The 25,271-nt window shown below is 36.6% G+C and overlaps 1 protein-coding gene across 2 annotated transcripts in view; it reads right to left on the reverse strand.

Annotated features, from left to right (window-relative positions):
• Window positions 1–25,271, reverse strand: part of ppp1r16b (protein phosphatase 1, regulatory subunit 16B) — an 83,062-nt gene that overhangs the window by 25,295 nt on the left and 32,496 nt on the right. For both annotated transcript variants that reach the window (XM_044122403.1, XM_044122404.1), the window contains exon 3: window positions 1,170–1,240. In XM_044122403.1, the coding sequence (XP_043978338.1) occupies window positions 1,170–1,240 (71 nt within the window). The remainder of the gene's footprint in view (window positions 1–1,169; window positions 1,241–25,271) is intronic.

A 25,271-nucleotide genomic window follows, 5' to 3' on the forward strand; every position in this document is an offset into this window, starting at 1 on the left:
TTCTCCTACAGAGATCTTTAAGGTAAAGAACCATTCCTGCGAAAGTCAGACACTCTATTCAAAATAAAGCTAAATCCATCTAGCATTTAGATCTATGCTTCAAGCCTCGCCGGTATTTGACATTTTAGCCTAAGTGAAACAAACAGAACTGTCCCCTTTGTAATAGAAGCATGTTCATGCACATCCAGCAGCTTCACAGGAAATAAAGTGTTTATTCAGTCTGCTGCTTTTTGAGGAATCGGCTCGGATGCTGTGTAATAGCTTTCCCAGACAGGCGCCATTTTTCAGTTTTCAGAAATGTTTGCTTCCTGAGTAAAGCATTCATTCGGAAGCTCTGATTGTAATACCAGTAATGATTTTAATTAGCCTGACAAACAGGCCTGATGTCCTTGATCTGTTTCCTACATTGAAATGAACTAATTTTCCCAATAATTAACTCATTTCCTCAGAATTAAAGATTACTTTTCAGGAACAGAAACCCTGAACACTTCTTTCTAAATGAAACCATCCATTTTACTTTAATGTCAATGCCTTAAAAATTATTGATCAGAAATATTGTGTTGCATTTATATGTTCAAAGCAACAAAAAGTCTTGAGGGGTCAAATAAGGTGCTAATGTGGTTTGATCCTGCACAGAGTTTAAAATATTATGCATCTTTATCTCTATTCACTGGGGCAAAAAATGATTTAATAAAAGTTCATATACTTGACCTTAGCATGAACAATTCAAGGTTCTTTCACTACTGAGAAAAAAAAGGAAAAACATCACAAGGTTTAGGTTTATAGAAACTTTCTAAACCTCACTAAATTTGTTTTCCATTAGAACCGCAAATTTCAATGTTTCTTGTTAGTATTTTATGGTCAAATAATAATTTACAGAATTAATTACAGAATACTTCAATCTCAGTCAGTTTTCAGATAGATTTAAATTGTACTAACATATGACTGTATATTTTAATCTTACCCATTCCACTGTAGTTTAAACAGTGTGAATTTAGGGCTCCTTTGGGCTAAAGAGGAGCACCACCAAAGCACTTTAAGTAACTACAAATATAAATCTGTGCCTATGCTTTGTTTTATTGTGTTTTTTTTCATACTCATCAAGACTCCAAAATCTGTCTCAAAAGGAGAAAAAAAATGGTGGAACAGACGGACACAGCTGATCTTACCTGATGCAGAGCAGTGAGGCCGTCTTCGTTACAGAGATCTGGACTCACATTGTTCCTCAGTAGGTAGCGAACTGATGGAAAAAAAGAGACAAAGAAACAGAAATAAATACTCAGAAAGCTTCTGACAGGCCTCCACTTAACCTATTATTACCTGTAGCATTATCAGTAAATCTGTCTCATCTATTATTCATAGCACAGGATCGTGATTTCTCTGGATCGCCTAAATTATGGCCCCTGTGAAGATGTTTCCAATCTAAGCTGAGAAGTATAAATGAAAGGGTGAGGTAAAGGGGAGGACCGGTGAGGTAGTGCAATGATGCAAAAGATCAGAGTGTCTGTCTGACGGATAGTCCAATCCGACAGATAAAATCGTCAAACTGGATCCTAATTCAAAAAAATACACAGTGTCAATCTGCACACATGACGGATAAAGAGTCTCATCTGTTTCCATTTCACACACACTCAAATAAAAACACAAATTAAAAACAGTTCACACCAAGTGGTATAAGGATATGAGCAAAGCAACACAGGAAATAACAAAAATAATAAACCCAAGATGGTGTTATTTTTACATTCACCATAAGCACATTGTTGTTTTGCTTGCCTTTTGAGTTCAATTGAATATATTTTCAAGCCAGATTAACATATGAAGACAGGACTGATTTGTGCTTCCTGCAGAAAACAACTGATTCAATCTGAAATGACTCAAAGAGGAGAAACCCTAGGTAGAGAAAACAGTTCTGATTGTTTAGAGTTTATAATTGCTGGAGGAAGGTTAATCAGTGAAACTAACAGATGATGGTAAAATTTCCAACTTCCTTCTCTGTATTTATGCAGAACACTTTTTACAGAGATTAAAGGATCGAAATGCACAGAAACCCGTGAAACATCAAATGAAGTTGAGCTCTGACATTCTTTTCTGGCAAAACTCCCCACAATAATAGCAAGTTAGGGTCTTAGTAAAGTAATCATAATACAAATATACATTTTTTGACCCCTAATGAATGAACCGAGATCCACTTTTGAGTAATTGTCATTTCACTACGGACTAAACAAGGGGATTGAAGGACTTTCCTGGTGTGAATACCCCCTAAGCACAGCGCTATTTTAAATTTTCAATAGAAACTTGGTTTTCTAGCTGATAACCAGCTGATTAACAAGATCATGTTGGCAAACTATTCTGTGCAATAAACCAGCTTTCTTAAAAAACAACGCTGCATACAGGTGTTTATTTTTAATAATGTCTAATTTATTATTTCAGGAATGAATAAAATCGATATTTCTTTATTTTCGCAATACGAGTAATATTCTTGTATGTTTTAACTTAGATATTTTCTTCTTTTCTTGTTTTTGTAAATGAAACAAAACCATTGTATTGCCCTGTGATGGATTATTGACATGTCCACAGACTCTGTTTCTTGCTCGTTGTCTGCTGGTGACAGGCACCAGCGTGTTGGAAATGGATGACTAGATGAAAATTAAACACTTCAAAACATTTTAATACACCCTGACAACACCTGATGATTTATACAGAAAACTAGAACTCACTTTCTCTTTCTTATTGTAAATTTAACAAATTCACTGGGTTCTTTTCACTTGAAAAATTCTCAGAAGGAGCCTTTTTCATACTGCCAATACACAGTACTCCATAAAATTAATTGAAGTTTATTTTCCAACACTTTCATAGATTCCCTGATTTACTTTGGTTCCTCTTCTCTTCAATATGAGCAGAGCTGCAAGCGAGCTCAGCTCTTTCATTACACTTGTCGTTTCAGAAATTCTTTCAGAATACAAACAATAACCCAGGAACACTGCACTTGCTTTAAGCCACTTACGGTTAACACATTGCTATATTGACTGTGAAATTTGGCTTTTGTGTTATGTGGTGTAAAATTGTTTTCCTTTTATATCATTGCTCTTTTGTGCTATGATATGGTATGAAATGCATGTAGCCTTTTGGCAGATTTCAATTGATTTTCAATATACTTACAAAGACAAATAAAGGGGAAATAAAAAAAAAAAACTTGAATTAGGCTTTGTAGAATCATTAACAATGAAAAAAAAAGTTCCATAAGTTTGAAAATGTGTCATTTAAGCTCACAATAGAAACAATCTTCCCTTTCCTCTCTTTCATCTCCTCTCCAAGGACCTTTCATTAAGAATAACTTTGAAAAAGCCTATATCAAGTCTCTTTAATAGGTTTAAATAAGTAAATAGTATGGACAAAAACTATGCACTGTTAAATATAACTGAGCACTTGATTCTTATGCAGTAAAGCTGAAGGACAAAATGAGCAGCTATTATCAACTAGAGGCTTTCAGAGGACAGGCTGAATCCTGCGTCTGCTAGACCTTGATTAGGTTTTTTTCACACTTTACTGTCAAAGCTCTTTTACTGCAATTTTTTTTTTCCCATTTTGTTAGAACACCTCCAGCATATGTCTACTATGACTCGCACAGCAGCTCAGCAGCAATCAGTCGTCTTTAAAATCTGAGGCCGAACCAAACAAAAGGAGCTGCTGCAGCGGCTATTGGTGGCTACATGCACTCTCTTGAGCATCAAGGAGAAGATGGCGAACTATTACGAAAATGGACTCAAGGTTCTGGAGTGAGCGATCAATCCGGCAGCATCGGGTAAGTGTCACATATCATCTCTGCAGTGCTGTTTTATACAAATTTTGTACAAATCTGAGGGGAGCTGCCAATATCGCCTCTGTAGCTGACATCTCCACATCCCTGGAGATCGATTGCCATCAAGTTTGTTTTCCTTAAAGGCCCTCATTACCCCCTCTCAGAGAGAATAAAACTGCATTTAAATTTATTTAGGCTAACCTAACATGCATGTGAAGTCTCTTCAACATACATGACAAAATGGGTGACATGCATGTGAGGTTATCTTGGTTGTTGAAATGACTTATTGTGAGTGTGTGCATGTATGGTTATTAAATATTTGCACTTGTGTTGAATGGGAGACTGATCAAACATCTACCCATGCTCTCACCTACTGACCGCTGCTAATGAGAGACTAAATGAGATTTAATTTGTTAATGCTTGTATAAAACTTTGTGTAGATAACACCACATGTTGCCACGTAAAGAAATGAACATTGGCCACACGTAGTTTCATTTATGAAAATACTGACTTGTGAAAGCAACAAGATAAAAAGTTGAACAGCACTTCTTTTAGATGCTGAAAAAACCCAGAGGCAAAAATGCAAAAGAAACATACTGTTAGAAATGTATTAATGATTCTTATTTACCAGCTCAGCTGGATAAACCATAATGAATAATAAACTTTCTCTTTTTCTACATTGTTAACAAGTTGATCACGCATTTACTTTAGCATAAATCCTTGTTACTTTTTTTTTTGGCAAATATATCAGATTAGCAGTTCAATGCAGTTCTCCTGCTATCCACATACTGACGAACCCTTGAGCAAAATCCTTAACTTCTGATGGATGCTGATAACTCTGCGAGGTAGCATCTCCCATTAAAAGTTGTTTGTTTGGGCAATTTACTGAGCAAAAAGGAAACTGTGTTTGTACAAATTTATTATTTACTGCGTTCATGAGTTACAGTCTGTGTATCGAATCCAAAACTGTCACTAGAGGATTTCAGGAGCACATCAAAAGTTTCTTTGTTCCTCTCTTAAAGCATTTCCTGTTCATACATAGCTTAGCTGATCAGAGACTGGATTAAGGCGGAGACTTGCTCTACAAAGAAGTAAATCTTCCAGTTTAACATTACCAGTACACAAATTAATTAAGAGCCAATTTTTCGTCTAATACCAGATACTTCATTGTTTAGTGTTTTGCACAATGAGAGGTCACTGTTGCAGTAAGAAGAAGGCTTAAATCTCAGCTGGTGAGGAATTTGCATGGTTTCCCTTCTGCATGCTGTTGACCTGTTTTCTCCCACACTGCAGGGACATGTATGTTACGAAAGTATTTACAGAACTTCAGGTTTTTTTTTCATGTTTTGTTATGCAACAACCTTTCCCCACAGCAGAGTGTATTTTTCCCCACAATTCTGCAAACAATACCCTGTAATGATGACAGATTAAAAAAAATGTTGTAAGAAACTTCTGTGACATTACAAATAACAAAAAATAGAACAAAAATTTAATTAAAAAGAAAAAATGAGCAAAACCTTAAAAAATTCTTTAAAATTTTAATTCTGCTGTAAAGTCACACTTTTTGTGGACATAAACAATTACTTAGATGAAAGTTATCACAAATTCCACAGAAATAGAAATGTATTTTTATGTGCAGATTTGTCACAACATGACCACCCTTGTGATTATCACAGTGGTCTATAAACATTTTGTTTCTTCTCATTTTGAATAAGTTGGTGTTTTAAAATGTCAGTATTCTGTATTTTATGCCTTCAGCATTTACATTTTACAATATATTATACTTTATTAGTAAATGCTGTTGCTTGTATGTTTTCACTCGTAGGAATTTCTCGCTTTTTACTCATAGGGCTTTAGCTTCTGGTCTACTAAGTGTCAGAGTGTGTTTAGGACCATTTTTGACCGTCGTATCTAAAGAACATTTGTGAGGTCAGACACTGATGTCGGAAGAGATGGCCCATGTCATACATACATTGGTATGCAGAAACTGTAAGTGTTCCTTTCACTTAAGCTGGAGTGAAACTCGTGATGTGATCTCCTCTGCACTGAACTTTTCACTTTACAAAATGTACCCAGGCAAATGCTCTTTTTCTTGCAGCTGCAAAACCCCGACTCCTCCACTGGGTCACCAGACAGAGAATATGTCTACATGGTCCGTAAGTCTAGTGGCAGACTGCTTTACACCACTACACATGATTATTTGCATTGTACTTGGCAAAGTAGGTATTTTCCTGAGCTAATCTGAAGGCAACACTAACTTTGGACACCTGTAGATATGGAAAGTTGCAAACTTCTACACACTTTGAACAGATCTCACTTATTTTACATGTTAAATTATGTTGTTGTTGAGTTACTGTCTTTCCAAAAGGCTTCCACTTTGTTATAATCTTCCCTCAACAGTGTATTGTTTAATTGCATTTTCTAACTGGACCTTTTTCAAAAATGGAGTCCTATTACAGTACCATGCTGAGATTCACTGAGCTACTGAGAGCGACGCTTTCACAAATGTTAACAGAAGCAGTCTAAAATTCCCAGGACCGAGATTTTATATATCCAGAGAAGTGAGTGGTATACTTCAACCCAGTGATTTAGACTGGCAGGGGAATATTTTTTTCTGCAATAGGAAAGCACAGTGTCTTTGCAGTGAACATGAGTGGTTTCTTGGTGCCAACACTAAAATAAATGCAGTGCTGCTGAATTGCGTTGTCAGGGAAAGTCTTACCATTGATGCAGCAGCTAAGATGAAATGTGCCTGAGTTGTGATAAGCATCTTTTGGGGCTGGTGGTGAGGGGAGAGGCAGGTAGCAGAAAGGAGATGATGTGAGGAGGAGACCACCGCAGTGATCAGCATAAACAGCCTCAGGATACTAGGTTTTACAAATATACTTTCTTATTGTTCTCCTTTCTCTTAATATTCATGATTTTTCTTGGTTTCTGTCCATTAATGAATATTTTATGTAGGGCCTCTTTTCTTTAGCAGTCAGGCAAACATATGATTACATTTATTTTTTATTTGTCTGCCAATGCATCCTTTTACCCTCCTGACAAGTAAAAATAATTTCTGTAAAAACCCTTCTAATGAGCTTATTAAACAAAGGAACAATATATAATATACAATCCACTTTAAGAGATGTGCTATATTGCTGAAGATGTTTTTAGCTCTAACTTGGTTTATTAAGATGATGTCAAACATTTGGTATTTTACAGAAATGAGGATGAGCAATTATTGTATTATTTATTGGTATTTAAGAAAAAATATTATAATATTGAGAAGTGGATGTTTAGTCTACAGCAATGTTTAGCTGAAAACAACATCAAAATTGCAATAATAAAACCCAGAACTCAATGTTACACAGCAGAACATTGAATTATAAAACGTTGATCAATGTTTTTCCTTCACCTATAATTAGATTAGATGCGACAGAGATGACTGAACTTCACAATGACATTAAAATTTCTTGATAATATCTAGACAGATGACCTCCAAGAGGTGGATGTTATACACATGCATAAAACTCCTCCAACACAATCCCTAAGTGATCGACCACTGAAACATCGACATGTAAACAACAAAATCTTTAATTAGTGTCTGCAGCAGGTTGGCTGCACAAACCAAATCTCTGCAATTACAATTAGAAGTTTTACTGAACTGCAAGCAGAGCAGCAGCACAAAGTAACTAACCCAGTCCATAGGGAAAATTCTGTGCAGCGCCTTCATCGGCGTCCTATAAATGTGTGAATGGAAACAGTTTACAGTAGCAGAACCACACAGCTGAAGTCAAAGACAGTTGGCTAATATTGTCCTTTTTTGTGTGGAGACCTACAAAAAAGTAAAGAAATTAAGACACAAGGTAACAGAGGTGGAAGGACACAAACAAGGAAATCAAGGTAGGACAGCAGAATATGAGGACAAAAAAATAGGAAAAGACACAAAGATGAATAAAAGTAAAGGGATAAGGAAGAGTGAGTCAGGAAGGAAGAAAAGAAGAGAGGAAAGGCATGGAAATCAGGAGGGAAGAAAGGACAGGAAGGGCACAAATGAAGAAACTATGAAGAAGGGAACGGCAAAAAATGGAACGATACAACAAAGGAAGAATGAAAGGAAGGGCACAATATTTAGACAATGACACAAGGAATAAAGTCTGAAAATAGAACATGCTTTCCATGCTCTTATTTTCATTTTTCCTTATTTTCCAGGTGTGAAACATGAAGGAATTAAATTCCAGACTTTATACAAACTCTGCAGCATGAATGCAAAAAGTTTAACTTTTCATATAACTTTGTTGCATAGATAGATTCTGATGTACTAGCAGAGAAACACCCCGAGGGATGGAACAACTTCACCAACAAACAAACAAGAATAAATAAAAAAGAAATCATCAAAATTCAATCAACCACAGTTCACCATGGCGACTATCTACAATCCAAAAGAACAACACTGCAGAAATGTTGTGCACGCCTTCCTGGGCAGGTCCTGTATCCTCTTATCAGGGGAGGAGATGGATCTGGATGAGATGCTTCCCAAAAGATAAAAGATACATGAACAAATAATGACGCAGGAAAAGAAGCCCTCCCTTTCCTTCCTGTTATCTTACTGAGTTTCTACAGCGACATCTGTTTGTGTGTTCAGCTGTGAGCGGGAGATGGACCCTCGCATTAATCAGGTCATAACTTCTCAGAGTGCTGATTACTGATAAGAGGTTATAAACAAACTGTCCTGTGGGCTCTGAGATCAAACAACAGTCATGATAACTTGCAAATAATATATTTATGATGTCTTCTTTTTTAATCAGTAAATGTATAAAATTCAATTAAATATGAATGCCAGGAGAAAAAAAAGGAAAATCTTTTAGATGATTCTGAGCAACAGAGGAAGACAGAAGATTTTGTGAAGAAAACCAAAAAGAAATGAAACGTCCTTTGATAAATGGATGGATCACCAGTCAATCACATCTGTAAATGTAAGGTTTGGCAGATAACTGGAGAGTGGTCTCAAACTTTGGATGCTTGAAAGATTTATTTGTTTATTTTTTTTCTAGATTAACTGAAGCTGAATCTCTTCTCTACACTACAATAAAAGATTAGAGCGTTCATTGAAGATCATAGAAGGAATCTTATCTTTTGTATTTGGCTAAGAACCCTGGCTGAAATGGATTCTCTTGAAAGCTTACACTCACTGATCTCTGACAGAATCTGTATTGAAGATACAGATTCTGAAACATGAGAGGATTGAGTGTTTAGGAACAGTGTATCCCAAAAGAAGACATTATCTTCTACTTTGGATTCCATAATGAAATAACTTTATTTCACTTTTGTTATAATTTCTGGAAAAGTCTATTTTTTCTGTGCTATACTCTATAAATTAAGTACGGTACATAATATCATAACAACAGCCTATTATTTCTAAGTCTTCACATGGTTTTCCTGAGAAATCCATTCCACTAATTCCTCTCGACCATCCTGTTTTTTAGCTGCCTGTAATGCATCGCCAGCAACCGCAATGGGAGGCAGTAAATGCATTAACGCTGCATTCAATTTGGAAGTTGCAATACGAATTACTAATTATACTGGTGGCTAGTTGCTATCAGCAATAAAAACAAATAATATACTGTACAGTATTTTTCCTCACATTCCAAGTTAAAACACAAAAAATACTGTTGACTGGTAATATCTTAGAAAACAATCAGCACCACCATAAGTTGTAGAACTGGTAATAAATGGATTATTTTGGCCACCTTCACTAATTCTTAATGTGTTTTGCAATTTTAGATGCTAAACTGAGATAACTCCAGCTTTCCCAGTGAAAATATTGATTTCTCCAAGGCTTGAAATATGTAGATGTTTCCACAAGGAGACAGTAATGGACCAAATAATTGAGGAAGAAGGCCACCAGAGACTGTGCACAACAAGAGACTTTATTGTTCAAAAGGTGGCAGAATTTTAGCAATTTTACATCCCTTCACTTTTAGCTATTGTTTAATTAATTGAATTCTAAATTCCTAACTCTATGTACTTAAGTTTGTTTTCAATTTATCTGAATATTTGGGTTTAAAAAAAAAACAAACAAACAAAAAAAAACAAGAGATTTTGGTTTGGAGAGCTTTTTTTTCCTTTCTATCTGACAACTGCTCTTTCAATTTACTAAGGTTATCTGTTTCTAAAATTTGACATTTGTTTGATTATCTGAAACATTTAAGTGCCACAAAAAACAAAATGAAAAGAAATATGTAAAAAGTGTAGTGTAATAATAATAATAATAATGATAAAAACTTTTGTTTAGAATAATCCTGCTTTTTTAATCATCCATCTTACAGTGTTGGTAAATCGGATATTTTTAATTTATTTCTTAAAAGTTTAAAAATTTTCTCCAGTATTCAACCCTGGGGCAGTGATAATTAATTATCAAAAACATGTTTTCCTTCTTGATGGCGCAATAGATAAATTGCTGTATTCATTAATTTCTCCTAATATAGAAATAATAAAAAGATTTTTTTTCTCCCACTGTGACCATGAACTGATGTAAAGCCGATGTCCTGCAGGTTTATTTTACACTCTCTCTCCCTTTGGTTCTAACCAGGTGATTAAAAATTGTGCTTTTGCTGCTTCAGCTTCAGAATCCAACATTTTGTTCTCGAGGGTCAGAGGAGCTGCAGCAGCTCTTCATCTTCAGCAGGAACTTTATGTCTGAATTTATTTACTTTAAGAAATGAGACTCTGTAGCTGGAGCTTCTACAGTTTGAAACTTTTTCCTATTGTATCTTTCAGTATATAAGATAGTGGCCATTTTCAGCTGGATGTCTGCTTTCAAGTTAAAATAGCCTTTCTATGAGAACTTGGTGTTCCTTTTGCTTATTTTCAGACTAATTTACATTTTAAAAGGACATCAAAGAGAAATAAATTGGCCCAGTTATGCCCTTCACATTTTAAATGTTTTTTTTTTGTTTGTTTGTTTGTTTTGTTTCATTCCTGGCATTTTTTTTTAGTTAAGAAGCTTGACTAATGTGCTTTTGGCAACATAATAAACTGGTTCAAACAATTTTACTGCAATTTACTGCAAACCGGGAAAGGCTGATCCACTGCACACAATAATCAGACATGTTATTCTTGGAACAAACAAATAGCCCAAAACAATGTCCGTGTAGCGTAGCTTCTCTTCAGGCAAGGTGGCCTTTTCTGCATTGCCATCAGCTGTGCAGAAAGTAGGCCGCGCTGCAAGTACATGGACTGAGTTAGAGCTAAATGACATTGGTTTTAGTAGGACGAAAGCAGAGGAAGATAGCTGGTATAATTAGCAGGCGTTATAATTATCACCCACATGATAAGCCATCAGGAGGCTTTAATTGTAGTCCTAGCATATGTAGTTGGACAGATGCATGGGAAAGAGAAACTAAATAATTTAAGAAGTAGCAATGCAATACAGCAGGATTTTATTTGTTTACTGTATGCAAATTATCTCTGAAAAACACAAACATGAAATAATTTGAGGCTCCAATAACACTGTACATCCACAGGTAAATCTAAATTACTACAATCTCAGATTAATTACTTGTACTAATAATTACATTTGTTTGTAATATGTTTGGTTCCACTTAATCCGTCCACTTTACTTTATTATACTGGACAAACTCTGCATCTGGTAGATAATAATCAGAAAGCAGTGAATTAGATGAGTGGAATTAATGTATTAGAGAACTTTAAACTTAACAACTGTCTTTTACATGAACTGGAACTGAGCAGTTTTCCCTGGCATCATTAAATGGAGATCTACTAAGGAGGGAATGACAAATGCAAACTGATAAACTTTGAGCAAATTTTAGCTTCCCAATGCAGAAAAAAGAATTATGACATTTACCCTTGAAGATAAAGAGTGTATTGTTTCTTACAGTTTAAGATATTGGGCTGGCGTATATGGTTGAAAGCCAATATTTGCATACACTGAATAAAACGACACATTACCTTTATTTTGTCATTAAACCAGTTTATGTTTTCTGCTTAGGCCAGTGAGGATTCCCAAAATCAGTATTTTCTATATGTGAGAAAGTATTATGAGAAAAAAAATGTTACATATGAGCAGGAGTTTGTAATGAGTTTGCTTTATTAAATGATTTTGCAGAGTTGTTTTATTGTATGCTATTTTTCATAAGGGGATCTATTGGGATAGTCTAGCTGGATTTGTGATGCTCACTTAAAAATATTAATTTTGTGTCCTTAAACAAGAAATATTTACTTTTTGCTCATGTATTTTCACATGTTGAGGGCTCTATACACCAGTTTTGCATAATCCTGAAATCCCCTTGTTGAACCTGAGTGAAGAGGTAACATCTGTGATTATCATATCACAACATGCAGTCCCAACAACCATGACTGATTTGTGGTAACGTCTCATTTAGTTTGTTTTAAAAGGAGAGGGTACAAGATTTAAATTTTTGATCCCTTCTTAATCAAGACTTATATTTCAGGCAGCGTTTGGCTACTTGGAGAGATTAGCCACTTTTGAAATGACAAATGCACTTAAGCACTTGTAGTGGCAAACGTGCCACTGAAGGTTTACTGGCTTTTGGAAGGCGGTTTATTTTGGGGCTTGTTGTTTGCATTGATTGACGGCTCCTCGGGGTGTAACCAGCTGTTCATCGCAGCCTAGCCACTGTTGTCTTTGCACTGCTTAGATCTGTGGGTTTAAATTACCAAGTAAAGGTGGCAGGAAGTGTGTGTGTGTGTGGGTGTGTGTGTGTGTGTGTGTGTGTGTTTCAGCATCTGAGTTTCTTATCTAATACACTCTCTTACGCTGTGGTTCATAGTTTTACATTTTGTTTCAGTGCCTTAGTGAATAACATCCTTGCAAGAGCTGCTAAGGTTTTAATACTTTAAAAAAAAAAATGAAATACTCATATTTTTTATCAATTTGAAATTTGCAGCAGCCCCTTTCACAGTCACAGTCTAATCCTTATTGGATAATCCTGAATGGTTCGGCGGGATTTATAGCTGAGGGCTGTTCAATCACTAAGAGCAGGTGGACAGACTTTGGAAGATGTTACGGCGCTTTAAAAACGGGGGGAGAGCAGCAGCGTGCTGAACAAGCATTTGGGAGATTGGCAGCAGGGGATCATCCCACGATGCACACTGACATGCCTTCGGCAGGCCAGCACCAGGCAGGAGGGCTTCAATCAAAGTCGCTGATAAGATGGAGCCCTGCTGATAGATTTATCTACCACTTGCTTGAAGTGGCCCCATTTCAACAATGTTTTCCTCTTCTAATGTTTCTTCTTGCTCATAATCAATAAATCAGGATTCGTTGGAAGTTAAGTGGCATTAAAACAAGAATCTCTTTATCTTCTGTAACATTAAATATGTTAAAACTGACCTAACCTCAGTCAAAATGTGATAAGATAGTAAAATTATATAATTTATTTAATTAATTTTTTTCACGCACTGTAAAATGACTCATGACAGCCATGAAGTTTAGGTTTAAATAAAGCCTTAACGTTGATGGTGAGTTTCTCAGGCGTTTCCTCAAAAAATCCCAGTTTCTTCCTGAAAAAAACTGGGACTTTTCAGAAAAATATAATCGTGATTCTGTCGGACCTTTTACTGAACTAAATAAGAAGTCATGTTGAAGTTTGTGACAGCTGAGTTGCTCGGAGCCACGGCTGCACAGACCTCTCCGTGTCTGCCTCAGTTACCATGGAAATAGGAGTTAACTCAAGAGTCAGGGTTTTCCCAGGAGATATAACTGATGTGTAAGAGACAAGATGATGGAGAACTCAGAGTCCCTGTGCAAGGCACCACTTGTGAGAAAATGGCTCACTGAAGTAGCAAGTAAACAATAGAGTAATAACTATGGTGACGATAAAAAAGATGCTGAAGTGGAAAGAAGGACAGGATGAAAATAAGACATGCAAATTAAATTGTAGTGAAGGCAAAGGCCCATTGGAGGAGAGGCTGTCAGTGGCATGCTCAAGCTAAACAAATAACTCTTTGTTGCTTTTGATATAATGAGAACACGTGTTCAGATATGAAACTAAATAAGCCAACATTCTGATAATTCTTCGCTCTAGCGCATCCGGTTCTGCTAATTGACTCAACCAGCCACTGACGCCATCTTCCAAACATCTAATCTCCTAACAGCACTGGACGTTCCAACCAGCAATCAATCATGCTGCTTTCACTGTTAGGTTTTTACTTTTTCACAGGACTGTTGAGTCCAAATTACAACTATAATGAGTCATTTCTCTAAAGAAAAAGCAACGGCTGGGAGGAGACAGCAGTGCTGGGCTGTGCCGGGTGAAGCGATTAACCCTGGAGGAGCTGGATCTCATGAGAGTGAACAGAAATCTCTGAGGCTGAGGGGCAAAGGAGAACAGCAAAATGAGAAAAAGTTGAGTTCTGTTGAGCCAAAGGCTTACATGAAAACACCCTGAGTCACACAGGATTGGGAGGAAGAAAAGGACAGGTTGAAAAAGTAGGAGAGGATGCAGTCAGAAGCAGCAGCTTTATAACGCGACTCATGACAGGAGGGAATGATCAAATCCCCTAATCAAGGGAGCCTTTGACAACCCACACAAGGTTATCTGTCATTGTTGCAGCCCTACTCGAGGGCATGCAATGCAAAATCCCACTTAAGTAATCAAGCTCCAGGAATGTAACATCAAATCAATAGTGATGACAAGGATGATGATAAAGAGGGAAGAAAGGATGTAAAAGCATCGGTGAAGGAGACTTGATTTGTCTTCATGTGGATAATTCTGTGTGAAAAAAACTAAACACAAGAGCTCATCCAAATGAAATCATTTGTGAGTTAAACAGACATCAGTGTGTTCACAAGCACCAAGCGCTACAGCTCAACCTGCAACCATCTTGCAACTTATAGTGCCACGAATAAAAAAAGAGTCCATACAGGTTTCAATTAAATACCTTATTCAAATAAAATTCTATACCAAACAATAATAACCCGAGTAAACATAAAATGCAGTTTTAAAATGATTTAAAAGGAGAAAAAAAGCTGGTGTATAGCTTTATTACATCATGACTTAATGGTGATTAACCAATTTATACCAATTTCACAAGACACAACCGTGACTGATTCCACAGAACACAAATCACTTAAACAGAAACAGTCTGACAACAAGAGGTTGGCTAAAAGATCTCAAATCGCAACACGTCATCGAAAATCAAGTACCAACCAGATAAAAAGCAATTTACACCAATCAATATTAAAAGGGCTATAAAGCCATCTCTAAGATGGCCACCATTATTTGTGGATAATGGAAGTCATTATGCACAAATTGAGAAAACATGGAACAGTAGAGAACCTTCTCAGGAGTGCCTGGCCACAAAAAATTACTCCAACAATTCACCAATTCATCTGAACAACTCCGAACAACGTAAAAGGCACACCAGCATGTCCACCTCTGATTGGCCCAAAACAAACCTGAAATTAATGTTTTGGAGTGGTCTAGTAAGATCCGAAGTAATTAAGGTTAAGGGGTAAGCTAATGTTCACACAGTGCTAAGTTAATAAAGCTACTATTAATTTAAATTCAGATTATGTTTGATAAAATTTATTTGATCATCTGAAACTTTGAAGTCTGATAAGAAAGAAAAACAGGTCTATACCAGGGCTAAAACATTTTATTATACTTTCCTCAAACTAATCAATAGCAATTATCAGGTAACAGAAATGTTAATTGGCTGGAGATCAGAATCAGTGAATTTCCTCTTAATCTGAATTATCACAATTAATTTTTCCTTCTTCATAAAAGGCTTAAACCATTAAGAACAGTGAGAATTATGTCATCCATTAGCCAACAGCAATCACTCTCATATTTGATTCTGAAGTTTAATAAGTACCAAATTAAGGATATTCACTTGTGCATTCATTCAAAAACCTGTAGCACTTTTTTTTTCACATTCATATGCTGTATTGCTTAAAAAATGCAATTGATCAAAGCAGAAATCAGCAGCTCAGAACCCCAAAGAAACCTGGAAATCAGTATTGGCAGGAAAGAGCCTGATCAGTGCATTTATAACAAAGCTAAGGAGCATTTGCAGCTCAGATTTCCACAGATCACTGCTCAGCCTTGTTATCATTTGTCTTACAACACATGACCCAGCTTACACAGCGGCTGCAAGGGGTCATGCCAGCTTAGTTAGACATGTGAGCAAACAACCTCATGCTGTGGATCAGCAGTTAATTCATATTAAAGGGAAATCTCACTTTACAGGCTTTAGAAAGTCGCTGCTATCCAAGATGGGTCAAATAAAGTCTGATGAGTTTATGCTTCAACAAACAAGTCAGACGGAAGGATTAACCAGTGTGGCCGGAACTAACAGCAAATTCTACAAGTAAAAACTTTAAATTGAGTGTGGAATATGTCTGATTTAAATAATTTTGTAACTTGAAAAGACCAACATTATGTATTTTACCATCCTTTCCAATTTCTGCTCATCCTAGGAAGACAATAAAAAGAATGTAAGTGAGGAGTATCTCCAGTCTTCGAGACAATGTTGTAGATTTATAGATGTGTAAAATGAGCCTGTGTATTACCAACCGTATCAGAGGGCTTTACGTCAGTTCCAGAGTTTACAGGGATTAAATGCACTAAAAAGGAGGGGATGTATGACACGATCTGAGCATCTTTATAGGCTGGTAAATGTGGTTCAAAAGTTTATCCTTTTACATCCGTGAATGACGTGTCTGAACTTGGTCTTTTTGGACTAACTCCATCATTATCACTATAATCAAACAGGACAGACACATTGATGTTGCAACAGAGCGACCTACATCATCATGGCACAGATCTGTTTATCTTTCAATGCCAGACCTGTGAGCAGTTCTGTTTCATGTTTTAAGCTCATTTCTCTTTCATCATGACATGATAAGGACATCGTTTCAGCAACATACTAAGACACTTTATTACAGGTAGACAACACGGTCTACTTCTCTGTGATTAGTCTCATTACTTTTACAGTTAGTTAATAAATCCACTAACAAAAAAAGAAGAATAGCAGTCTGAAACTACCTTTGAAATGAGAACTGGAAGTGACAGGAATCTGCAAATGCAACAATCTGGCAACAGAAATAAAAAATGTATCTTTGCTATTCGGTGTTGTGTTGTCTTTGCTGCATTTTAAAATCAATATATGCAAAACGTCTAAGCCAAAATAAGTTCTTTTGAAACTGAACAGTGTAAGTGAGGCATATAACTCATTTTTACCAGGGTGAGCTCTATTATAATATGTGGGATCTTTCTCCACAAGTTAAAGTCAAGCTGATGCACATGAAGTTCTTCTTTCAGGATATTTCTGAGCAAAGTGTTCTTAAAAAGGAACAAAAGGTCCTGTTTGCTTGTCCATCAGTCTGAAGATTTGCATTCTGGCAGCAGGTAGCAGCAGAGCAAATCATAATAAAAATGCATTTCCAAAAGGATGAACAGTTTTCTGTAAAAGCTCTAGCAATCATTTAAAATAGGAGTTGTAAAGTTTATCTAACTAGTGAGACATGCTTAATTTTTTTAAAGACTTTTGCAACTTTTAATTTTTTATTTAATTTATTTTTTAAGTCAACTACTAGGATGGTCTAAAACCATTTTTCCCCAAAGTGACAACTAACATTTCACATCACAGTGCTTCATATTAAGCAAATAATGGACAGAAAGAAGAGATATACAGCATACATTAATAAAAGATAAAACTAGATATATCTGATTTACAGCATAAAAAGAGAGATCACCTCATTGCCACCACCTGGTATTAAATCAGAGTTAATGTTGTGTTATATCTTTCAATATGGTTCCCAAACATTATAAAGACGCTGAGACCAACTTTCAAAATATGGATACAGAAATAGTGTACGGATTGGAAAAGAAGGGTAATATTTATGAGGATTTCAATGGGACTGCAAAGAATAAAGGAGTTCTCATCTGAGCAGTTTGAACAGGAGTTTTTAAAGTCCTCTCTCACACAGAAAAGATCACTAACTGTGCAGAGTTTATGAAAAAGAACCAATTAAATTTCTCAGGTTTTCATTCTGTTTTGTTACTGCCTTGGTGAAGGACGTCTGTGACATTTTTCCACTGGTGTTTGAAATGCGAAGTGAAGATAAACAATTGTGCGGCATGTTTAAACATGAATCTGAAAGCTGACGTTAAAATCAGCAGAAGAGTATAAACATTAGACGAGATAGTCGGTGTTTGGTGATGAATTTCCCTCCTGCTCTTTGCATTCCTTCTCGTCTTTTATTTTTGCAAGACTTTTTGATGCCATTCTGCTGCTGCCATATGCCTGGGAGCAGCTAAGCCTATTTTAGGCCTCTGAGGAGAAGCCCTTACCACTCTAATAAGACAGAAGAAGAAGACAAAAGCGCCTCTGAGACCTAATTTGCACACAAATAAGAAAAAAAATTTGATTGAACCACATGAGTACTTTCCCTCTGGGAGGTGATACACACTTGTGGAGTACTTTTTTTAAATTATTTTTTTCTTTTTTTTTAATCTCCAGTTGTATTTTTATGGTGATGATATGGCAGGAAAAAAATACGGAGAAAAACCAAAAGTAAAAGCCGCACGTCTAAAACTGGAATGTGGATTTTAAGGGCGGCTTCTCAGGCTGCAAAGTTGGAAGTTATGAAGTTTCAGTGTGGGACATAAGTGGTAATTAGAGTGCAGGGTGTTGTCCTTGTGAGTGGGTGGTTAAATGGAGAGCAGAGTGGGAAGACGACAGAACTGCAAAACAAAGACAGGGTTCAACGAGAGGCACGTCTGGAAGATGTGTGGAGTCGCATAACAATGACAATACTTCAAATGTTCAAACAGTCACTGCTTCAGAGGTTAAAAAAGGTTCTTCATTGGTCTACTAATTTTGCTTGCCTTGCTTATTCATAGAATTTTGTCACATTGCAGCAACAGACATTGCATATAAACTTGCAAATACAGCTGCAAGTGTCTAATGCTTTCACAGTTTCGGACATCAATAATGTCTTATAATATTCTTCACAAAATATTATTCTTTCTGAGAATCTTTGTGAGACTGAATGGAAAGCATGAACATAATTTTAAAAATATTTTTCACAGATTCTAAACAGGACATTTATCTGTACTTTGACTAGGCCATTCTTACACATGAATTAAGCTTTGATCTAAACCATTCATCTGGACCTCTGCTTTCTTGTTTACTGTTATACTGTCTTCCCTGCATCATGATACGACCACCACCATGTTTCACAGTTGGGACGGTGCGTTCAGAGGTCAGCTTTGCATTTAGGTTGAAACATTAAACTTTCACCTAATTTAGTCTATTTCAACATCTCTGCAGATTTCTGAAATGCTTGTTGGAAATTTTGAACATGACTTTCTTTGGCTTTCTTTCAACAGTCATCTTCTAGTTCTTCCGTTAAGCACAGATTTGTGGAAAGAATGACTATGTGATAGCACATTCTCGCTCCAGAGCTGTAGATCTCCTGAGCGCCTCCAGAGTTACAACGTGTCTTTGGTTTCATTCATCAATTAAAACTCTACTTTCCTAGTCTGCTAGATGGATGCCAATGTCTGGGTAAGAATGCAGCTGTGTCATGGGACTCTATGGGATGTTCAACACCTGGGTTATTGTTTTCTAACCTCATCCTGCTTCAGTTTTCTCCACAACTTTATCCCTGACAGACCTGCTTTGTTCATTGATCTTCATGATTCTGTTTGTTTTCTAACGTTCTGCAACAAAGCTCTGAGGCCTTCGGAGAACAAATTTATTTATACTGATATTGAAACACAAAGATGGACTCTGTTGCAAGAAATCAGAAAACAATACATTAAAGTTTGTGGTTGTCATGTCACAAAATATGAAAAACTTAAAATTATTGTTTTTTTTAGACATTTCAATATATTTTATCTGGAATTCTTCTGTTCTGTTTTGTCATTTAATAATTTAACCACCTAAGGCACTCGTTTGGTCTTCAGTTTTTATCTCAGGGATTAAGCCACAATAGAAGGACTAAATTAAAGCCTTATTGTCCTCATTTCAATAGTAGGTGTATCCAAGAGTTCTTTGCAGCTTTACAGTAACAGCATTAATGCTCACTTAAAGCTATCACAAGCAAAAGGATTATGAAGATTATAAATGTTTCTTCTGAGGACACATTATCTCTATCTTTTTCATGCCTCGCACAAATGTTTGTAGACTACTTTTTGTAGACCCTGTGAGTAGACTACTTTTGATAGTTGGTCTACAGGAAAACAAGTCAGAAATTTTTAGTTCTCCGCAATAATCAGCGAGGAAGATTCACAGAAATTACAGAAGCATTTTAAGACCCTGCTCTGCTAATGGACACTTTGGGAAGCAGGAAGTGAATTAGTAAATAAATAGTAGAGATGGTGCAGTTCACCATCTCTACTTTCACCACCCACTAAACCTCCGCTGATCACCACATAGAGTCAGCTGCATCCAAACCTGATGATGATGAACAGCAGCTGAATAAAGGTTTGTTTTCTTCTTGAAGGCATATTGACCATATGAACTTTAACACATAAACTGCCGAAATAACACCCTGCTTTTAAAGCAAAAGCATTAGTTTAGTCGATACTGTGTCTTTGTTGCTGACTGTCCACCCTGACCCCACTGCTCTTCAGTGGGACGGCGGAGAAATCCCATCAGACTCAATGGCCTGACAGCCACACAGAAAGAGGCCGGGGTGATTCACAGTAATTTCACAGCCATCAGCCCTCGACCCTGTGAGGGGGCGCAGCGTTGAGGAGGCCTGGGGACAGAGAAATGGTCTCTGACATCCCTGCTGCACCGCCATCAAGCTATTTCCTTCCTCTTCTCTGCTGTGTTACTCTAACCAGCAACAATAGACCAAAAATATTTACATCCATGACGGATTTATGTCTATATTCCTCTATTATTTTCACCAACATTTGTGTCCTGACTGCAAATAATATTAACATGTTGGGATTAGGGTGATGGCAAGGAGGCTTTCTCCCTCAACGTGGAGTTAATCACCAAAAATAAATCATCAAATTACCTCTAGATGGAAAAATTGGTCATACATAGGAATAGATAGCTCCAGTGCTAATCAAGGTTGTTGTAAAGTGTTTATAAAATCTTTTTGCACTCTACTGAGAGCTATCCGTTTAATCTTCCATCAGAAACAAAATTCTGGGTCAAATTAAAGTCATTTAAATTTACATTTGCCATAAATAACTGGTAGGACATTACCTGGGGAAAATATGCAATTACTCATCAGTATAGTCGGTTATTTTACACTGTAGCAAAATGTCTTGTAGCACAGATAATACACTAACTTATTACATCTAACAACTGAAAACTGTGTCTTCAGTAAAAGATAAATAACATAGTTAACATAGCTCAGAGCAAACTAAGGGGAAAATGTGATATTGCCCTTTAATTCCCTTTTCTAAAACAAATATCTGCACAGGTCTATATTTCACATTTCTAAAGTGTCTGTTTATTTGGGGCAGCGTGTCTGGTAAAGAGGCAGGGAAGATGGTGATCAAAACCTGACAGGAAATCAAGGGGATAATGACGTTTTGTTGTCATGTCATCGGCTTGTGGCAGATCTGTTGATGAATTTGTTTCTCAGGATGTCATGACATTATGTGTGTGCAGTAATAAACGCATGAAGAACTCTTTAGAGCGCAATAATTCTTGGCTAATACATTCCAAGCGTTGCAACCCTGCATTTCTCACAGGAGAAGATGCTCACACTGGACACAAACGGCACTGACCAAAATACAAAAAGGTCACAGAGTTTAAGAAGGACAGATGCCATCAGTCAATTTTCTGATATGGTGCAGTCCCACCAATAAATATGAATGCTACTTCATAGTGTGAGACAAGTCTAAAAAAGTCTGAAAGTTTTGCCATAAAATAAAGAAAAAGATCTGACACCTATTGTTCAGAAAGAAGTCTATATTTTGCCTGAGCCGGAGACACAGTCTAAAAAAATGAACTGACTCAGAAGAACATATGAACCCCTCGGAGCATTTTCTGATGGAAACCTGAGTAGTTTGGACAACATGCAGCTCTTTCAACAAGGGCTCAGTCTAAACTAACATGCTGCAGAGCAGCAGAAGCCAAATGTGTCTTCTCATCAGCTACTTAAAGAAATCTGTGAGATTGGGTTATTAAAATTATAAATAACAGCATCGTTTAAGCAACATAAAGCTAACAGTCACAGTATTTGCCTGACCACTTCAAAATCACTTATCCACAAATATGTTGTTTTTTTTGTTTGTTTTCTTTTTTTGGACAGAGCATAACACACTTTTAATGTAATTTAGAGACAATATGTTCGGGGGAAATTAATAACACACATTTTCTGAGGTCAAAGCAACTCAGTTGACTGTCATTTTAAATAAAGCCTGATCGAGTACAATTCCAGTAAAATAAATTCTAAAACCTTCTATTCAATAGGATTAAACATGTTGAGAAAGATTACTTTGAGCTCCCTCCACCCTCTGCTGACCTAATCTTACAGAATTGTAGTGTGCTTGGCGTGGTAATATGAATTCATAAGACCTGCTGTCAAGAAAACACGGGCAGCAGTGGCATGTGGTATCTCACCTGATTTACTCTCCAATCTCACCTGAATGGAAAAAAAATAAAATAAAAATCATACAGACACTATGGTTCTTCTCTTAATTCATCCAAATGTCTCGGAAAAATGGATAAAAATATTGCCGAAAACAAGAATTTGAAGAATAACAAACACCTGGTAAAGGTACTTTGAGCCTGGAATAAGACATTTGTACAATGTAGTTTTTGTTTTGTTTTATGGTCCAGTTGCAAACAAACACATGAACTTGAGTTTGTGTATGCATTGTTTGAAATGTATGTCTCCTCTCTGGCTGGAGAGTTTACTCCCAGAGCTCCCAGAGCTCCCAGAGCGGAAGTACTAACGACAGGAAAACAAACACACTCACAGAAACACACACATCCATTAAATATGCACCACTGCATCTACACAGATTCAGTTTTTAACACTTTTTGCTGTTTTAATGCTGTGCAGCTTTGCAGTTCACAACAAACAGCAAGTGATTCAATTATAAAGAATGCATACCAAAAACAAGCATTATTTCAACACTGAGAGCAAAGGCAGGAAGTGGAGAATTACAGGAAGCAACCCGTCTACTCCTCCAAATCACAGATTAAATGTGAGTCTCCTTCTGCGTCTCATCTCATTATAGCCTCAGTACAGTCAGCCCCAGGTCGGTGTCTCAACCTCTATGTTTTGTTTACATTTGACTAAACACCCTGTAGATGCCATCTGCTGCAGCACGTGGGCTTTTAAAACTTTTTATTGGAGACGTGTTGTGCTTTAATGACATAAGAAATGGTTTAACCATACAGAAATTTATGTTTAAATAATTATTAACTTCTTTCTTACTTGTTTTTTTCTTCTTCTTTTACTTCTTGATTTGTTTACAAAAACTGGATTACCATCCTTTATAAGTATCTTGTCTCTGCTTATAAGTCACTCTTTGAACACAAACTTTCCAAGAAGTTTGATTTTCTCTTAAATGGGTGAGTGTTATATCATTTCCAGATACACAATGATACAGCGCAATCAAGTTACCTTCAGTTATAAAAATGCTGTTTATATCAAACATAGCCATAAAGAAATTTGACTTTTTATTTTTTATATTAATTTAAGGCCTTGAAATTGGGCTCCTGTCTCTTTAAGAAGCTCCAACTCTTTCTAACACTCCACCTTCAGCACGTCATCCCAACAGTGATGAACTGTTGGGAAGTTTGTATGATAAACTCAATAGAACCGCAGTTCAACAAGATGTTTGTTGATTGCTGCTGCCGCTAGTGTGGAGGAGCTGGGAGCAGAGGGGAGGGATGGTGAGGGAATAACATTATAACTTGAAGTAAAGCTCAGAATAGTGTCCCACACTTTAAAGATGTTTTTGGCCCTAGTGGCCTTTTGGAGCTATTGTCATTTTGAAAAGAGAGAGGAACAGAGGGCAGCTGAGTCAAGGACTGTACCACCTATATATGGGGCACATGCTCTACCTTCTACACCATCAACACGGAATGACTTTTTTACTTTAAAAAAAATGTTTTAAAGTATGTTTTAAACCTTTAACTATTGTTTTTTTTCTTTCTTTACATAACCCTAACTGAAATTATGAACCAATGGAATGTCGTTTCTGTTGTGAAGCGTTTCTGTAAAACAGGTCGGCCTGCCATGCACGGGCTGTTGGAGCAGCACAGCATGTGGAGACACGACGCCTGATCGAGCATTTGGGGACCAGAGAGAATAAGAGGGAAGATTATCAGGCTCCCGAACCAGCCAGCTGCCACTGGAGCTGTGTGGGCAACACTACATCCTGCCTGTCTTCCTTCTGCTTTTTATCTCCATGCCTCTTTCATGGTCATCCTCATTAAACAGAAGCGGCAGCAGACGTTTTTGTGCCCAGGCACTGCCAGCAGGAAGGAGAACTGACAAAAGCTTCTGTGTATCAAACATGCAAAAATCGAGCCAAGAACTCTACTCTCAATGTGTGTCAAGGAAGAGTCAGGTGCATTATGTCGAAAAGTAACTTTGTTTAAATATACAGGATATACTGCATGTGCAATATTCACTTCCAGTTTAAGGTTTCATTAGAAGTTTGAAACCACTAATAAAGAGATTAACTTGAAGTTGTTTGAGGCAGATGAAACTGCAGTTTATGAAAAATGGCAACAGAGCTTAGAAGTAACAATTAAGAGAATATTGAGCAAAACTTTAAGACTGAGAAAAATATTACACAAAGTGAAAAATAATAAGATTTCTGAACAATATTTGGATTGAAGCCCTGCCCAAACACATGAAAACCCTTAAAAGCTATTATTAAACAATACTACAGTGCTAAAAAAACAGTCCACCTTAGGGGTGTTTTGCACAGCTCTCTAAAGGTTCCTAGCACAGCATTTCATCAGGTTATAGTCTAGACTATGACTAGGCCATTGCAAAACTTTGATTCATTTAGTTTTTTGACATTTGATTGTAGATTTACTGCTGAGTGTGATTATTGTTCTATTTCATGAGCACCTTTTATTCCCTCCCCCTTGCGCTCGACAGAATGAGGTGTTTGGATTTTATCTTAACATCTCATATTTTCAGGCTCGACTTCACAAAACCTAAATTATGCTTCTCTAAATTATTTTTAGAGAGAAGATTTCTCCCAGCAACATTTTCACATCCATAGAGTTAAAAGTCTGCAAAAGATTTTTTTAGACTGTAAAACAAGTCAAACTCAGTGACCTATGAACACAAACTGATTCAAAACACAATCTGTTTATTTCTTTTCATTTCGCTGTAACATCTACCACAGTACGTTTCCCAACACAAAACTATGCCTATTCATTTGACCAGTGCTGTATGTTGGACCAAAGTTAAACTATGATAAAACATTACCTTTTTATGTATTTTTATAAATGTGCAAAAATAATGCAGCAACTTTAAAGGACTTGC

Source organism: Gambusia affinis, linkage group LG07 (genome assembly GCF_019740435.1).
Source record: "Gambusia affinis linkage group LG07, SWU_Gaff_1.0, whole genome shotgun sequence".
NCBI lineage: Eukaryota > Metazoa > Chordata > Actinopteri > Cyprinodontiformes > Poeciliidae > Gambusia > Gambusia affinis.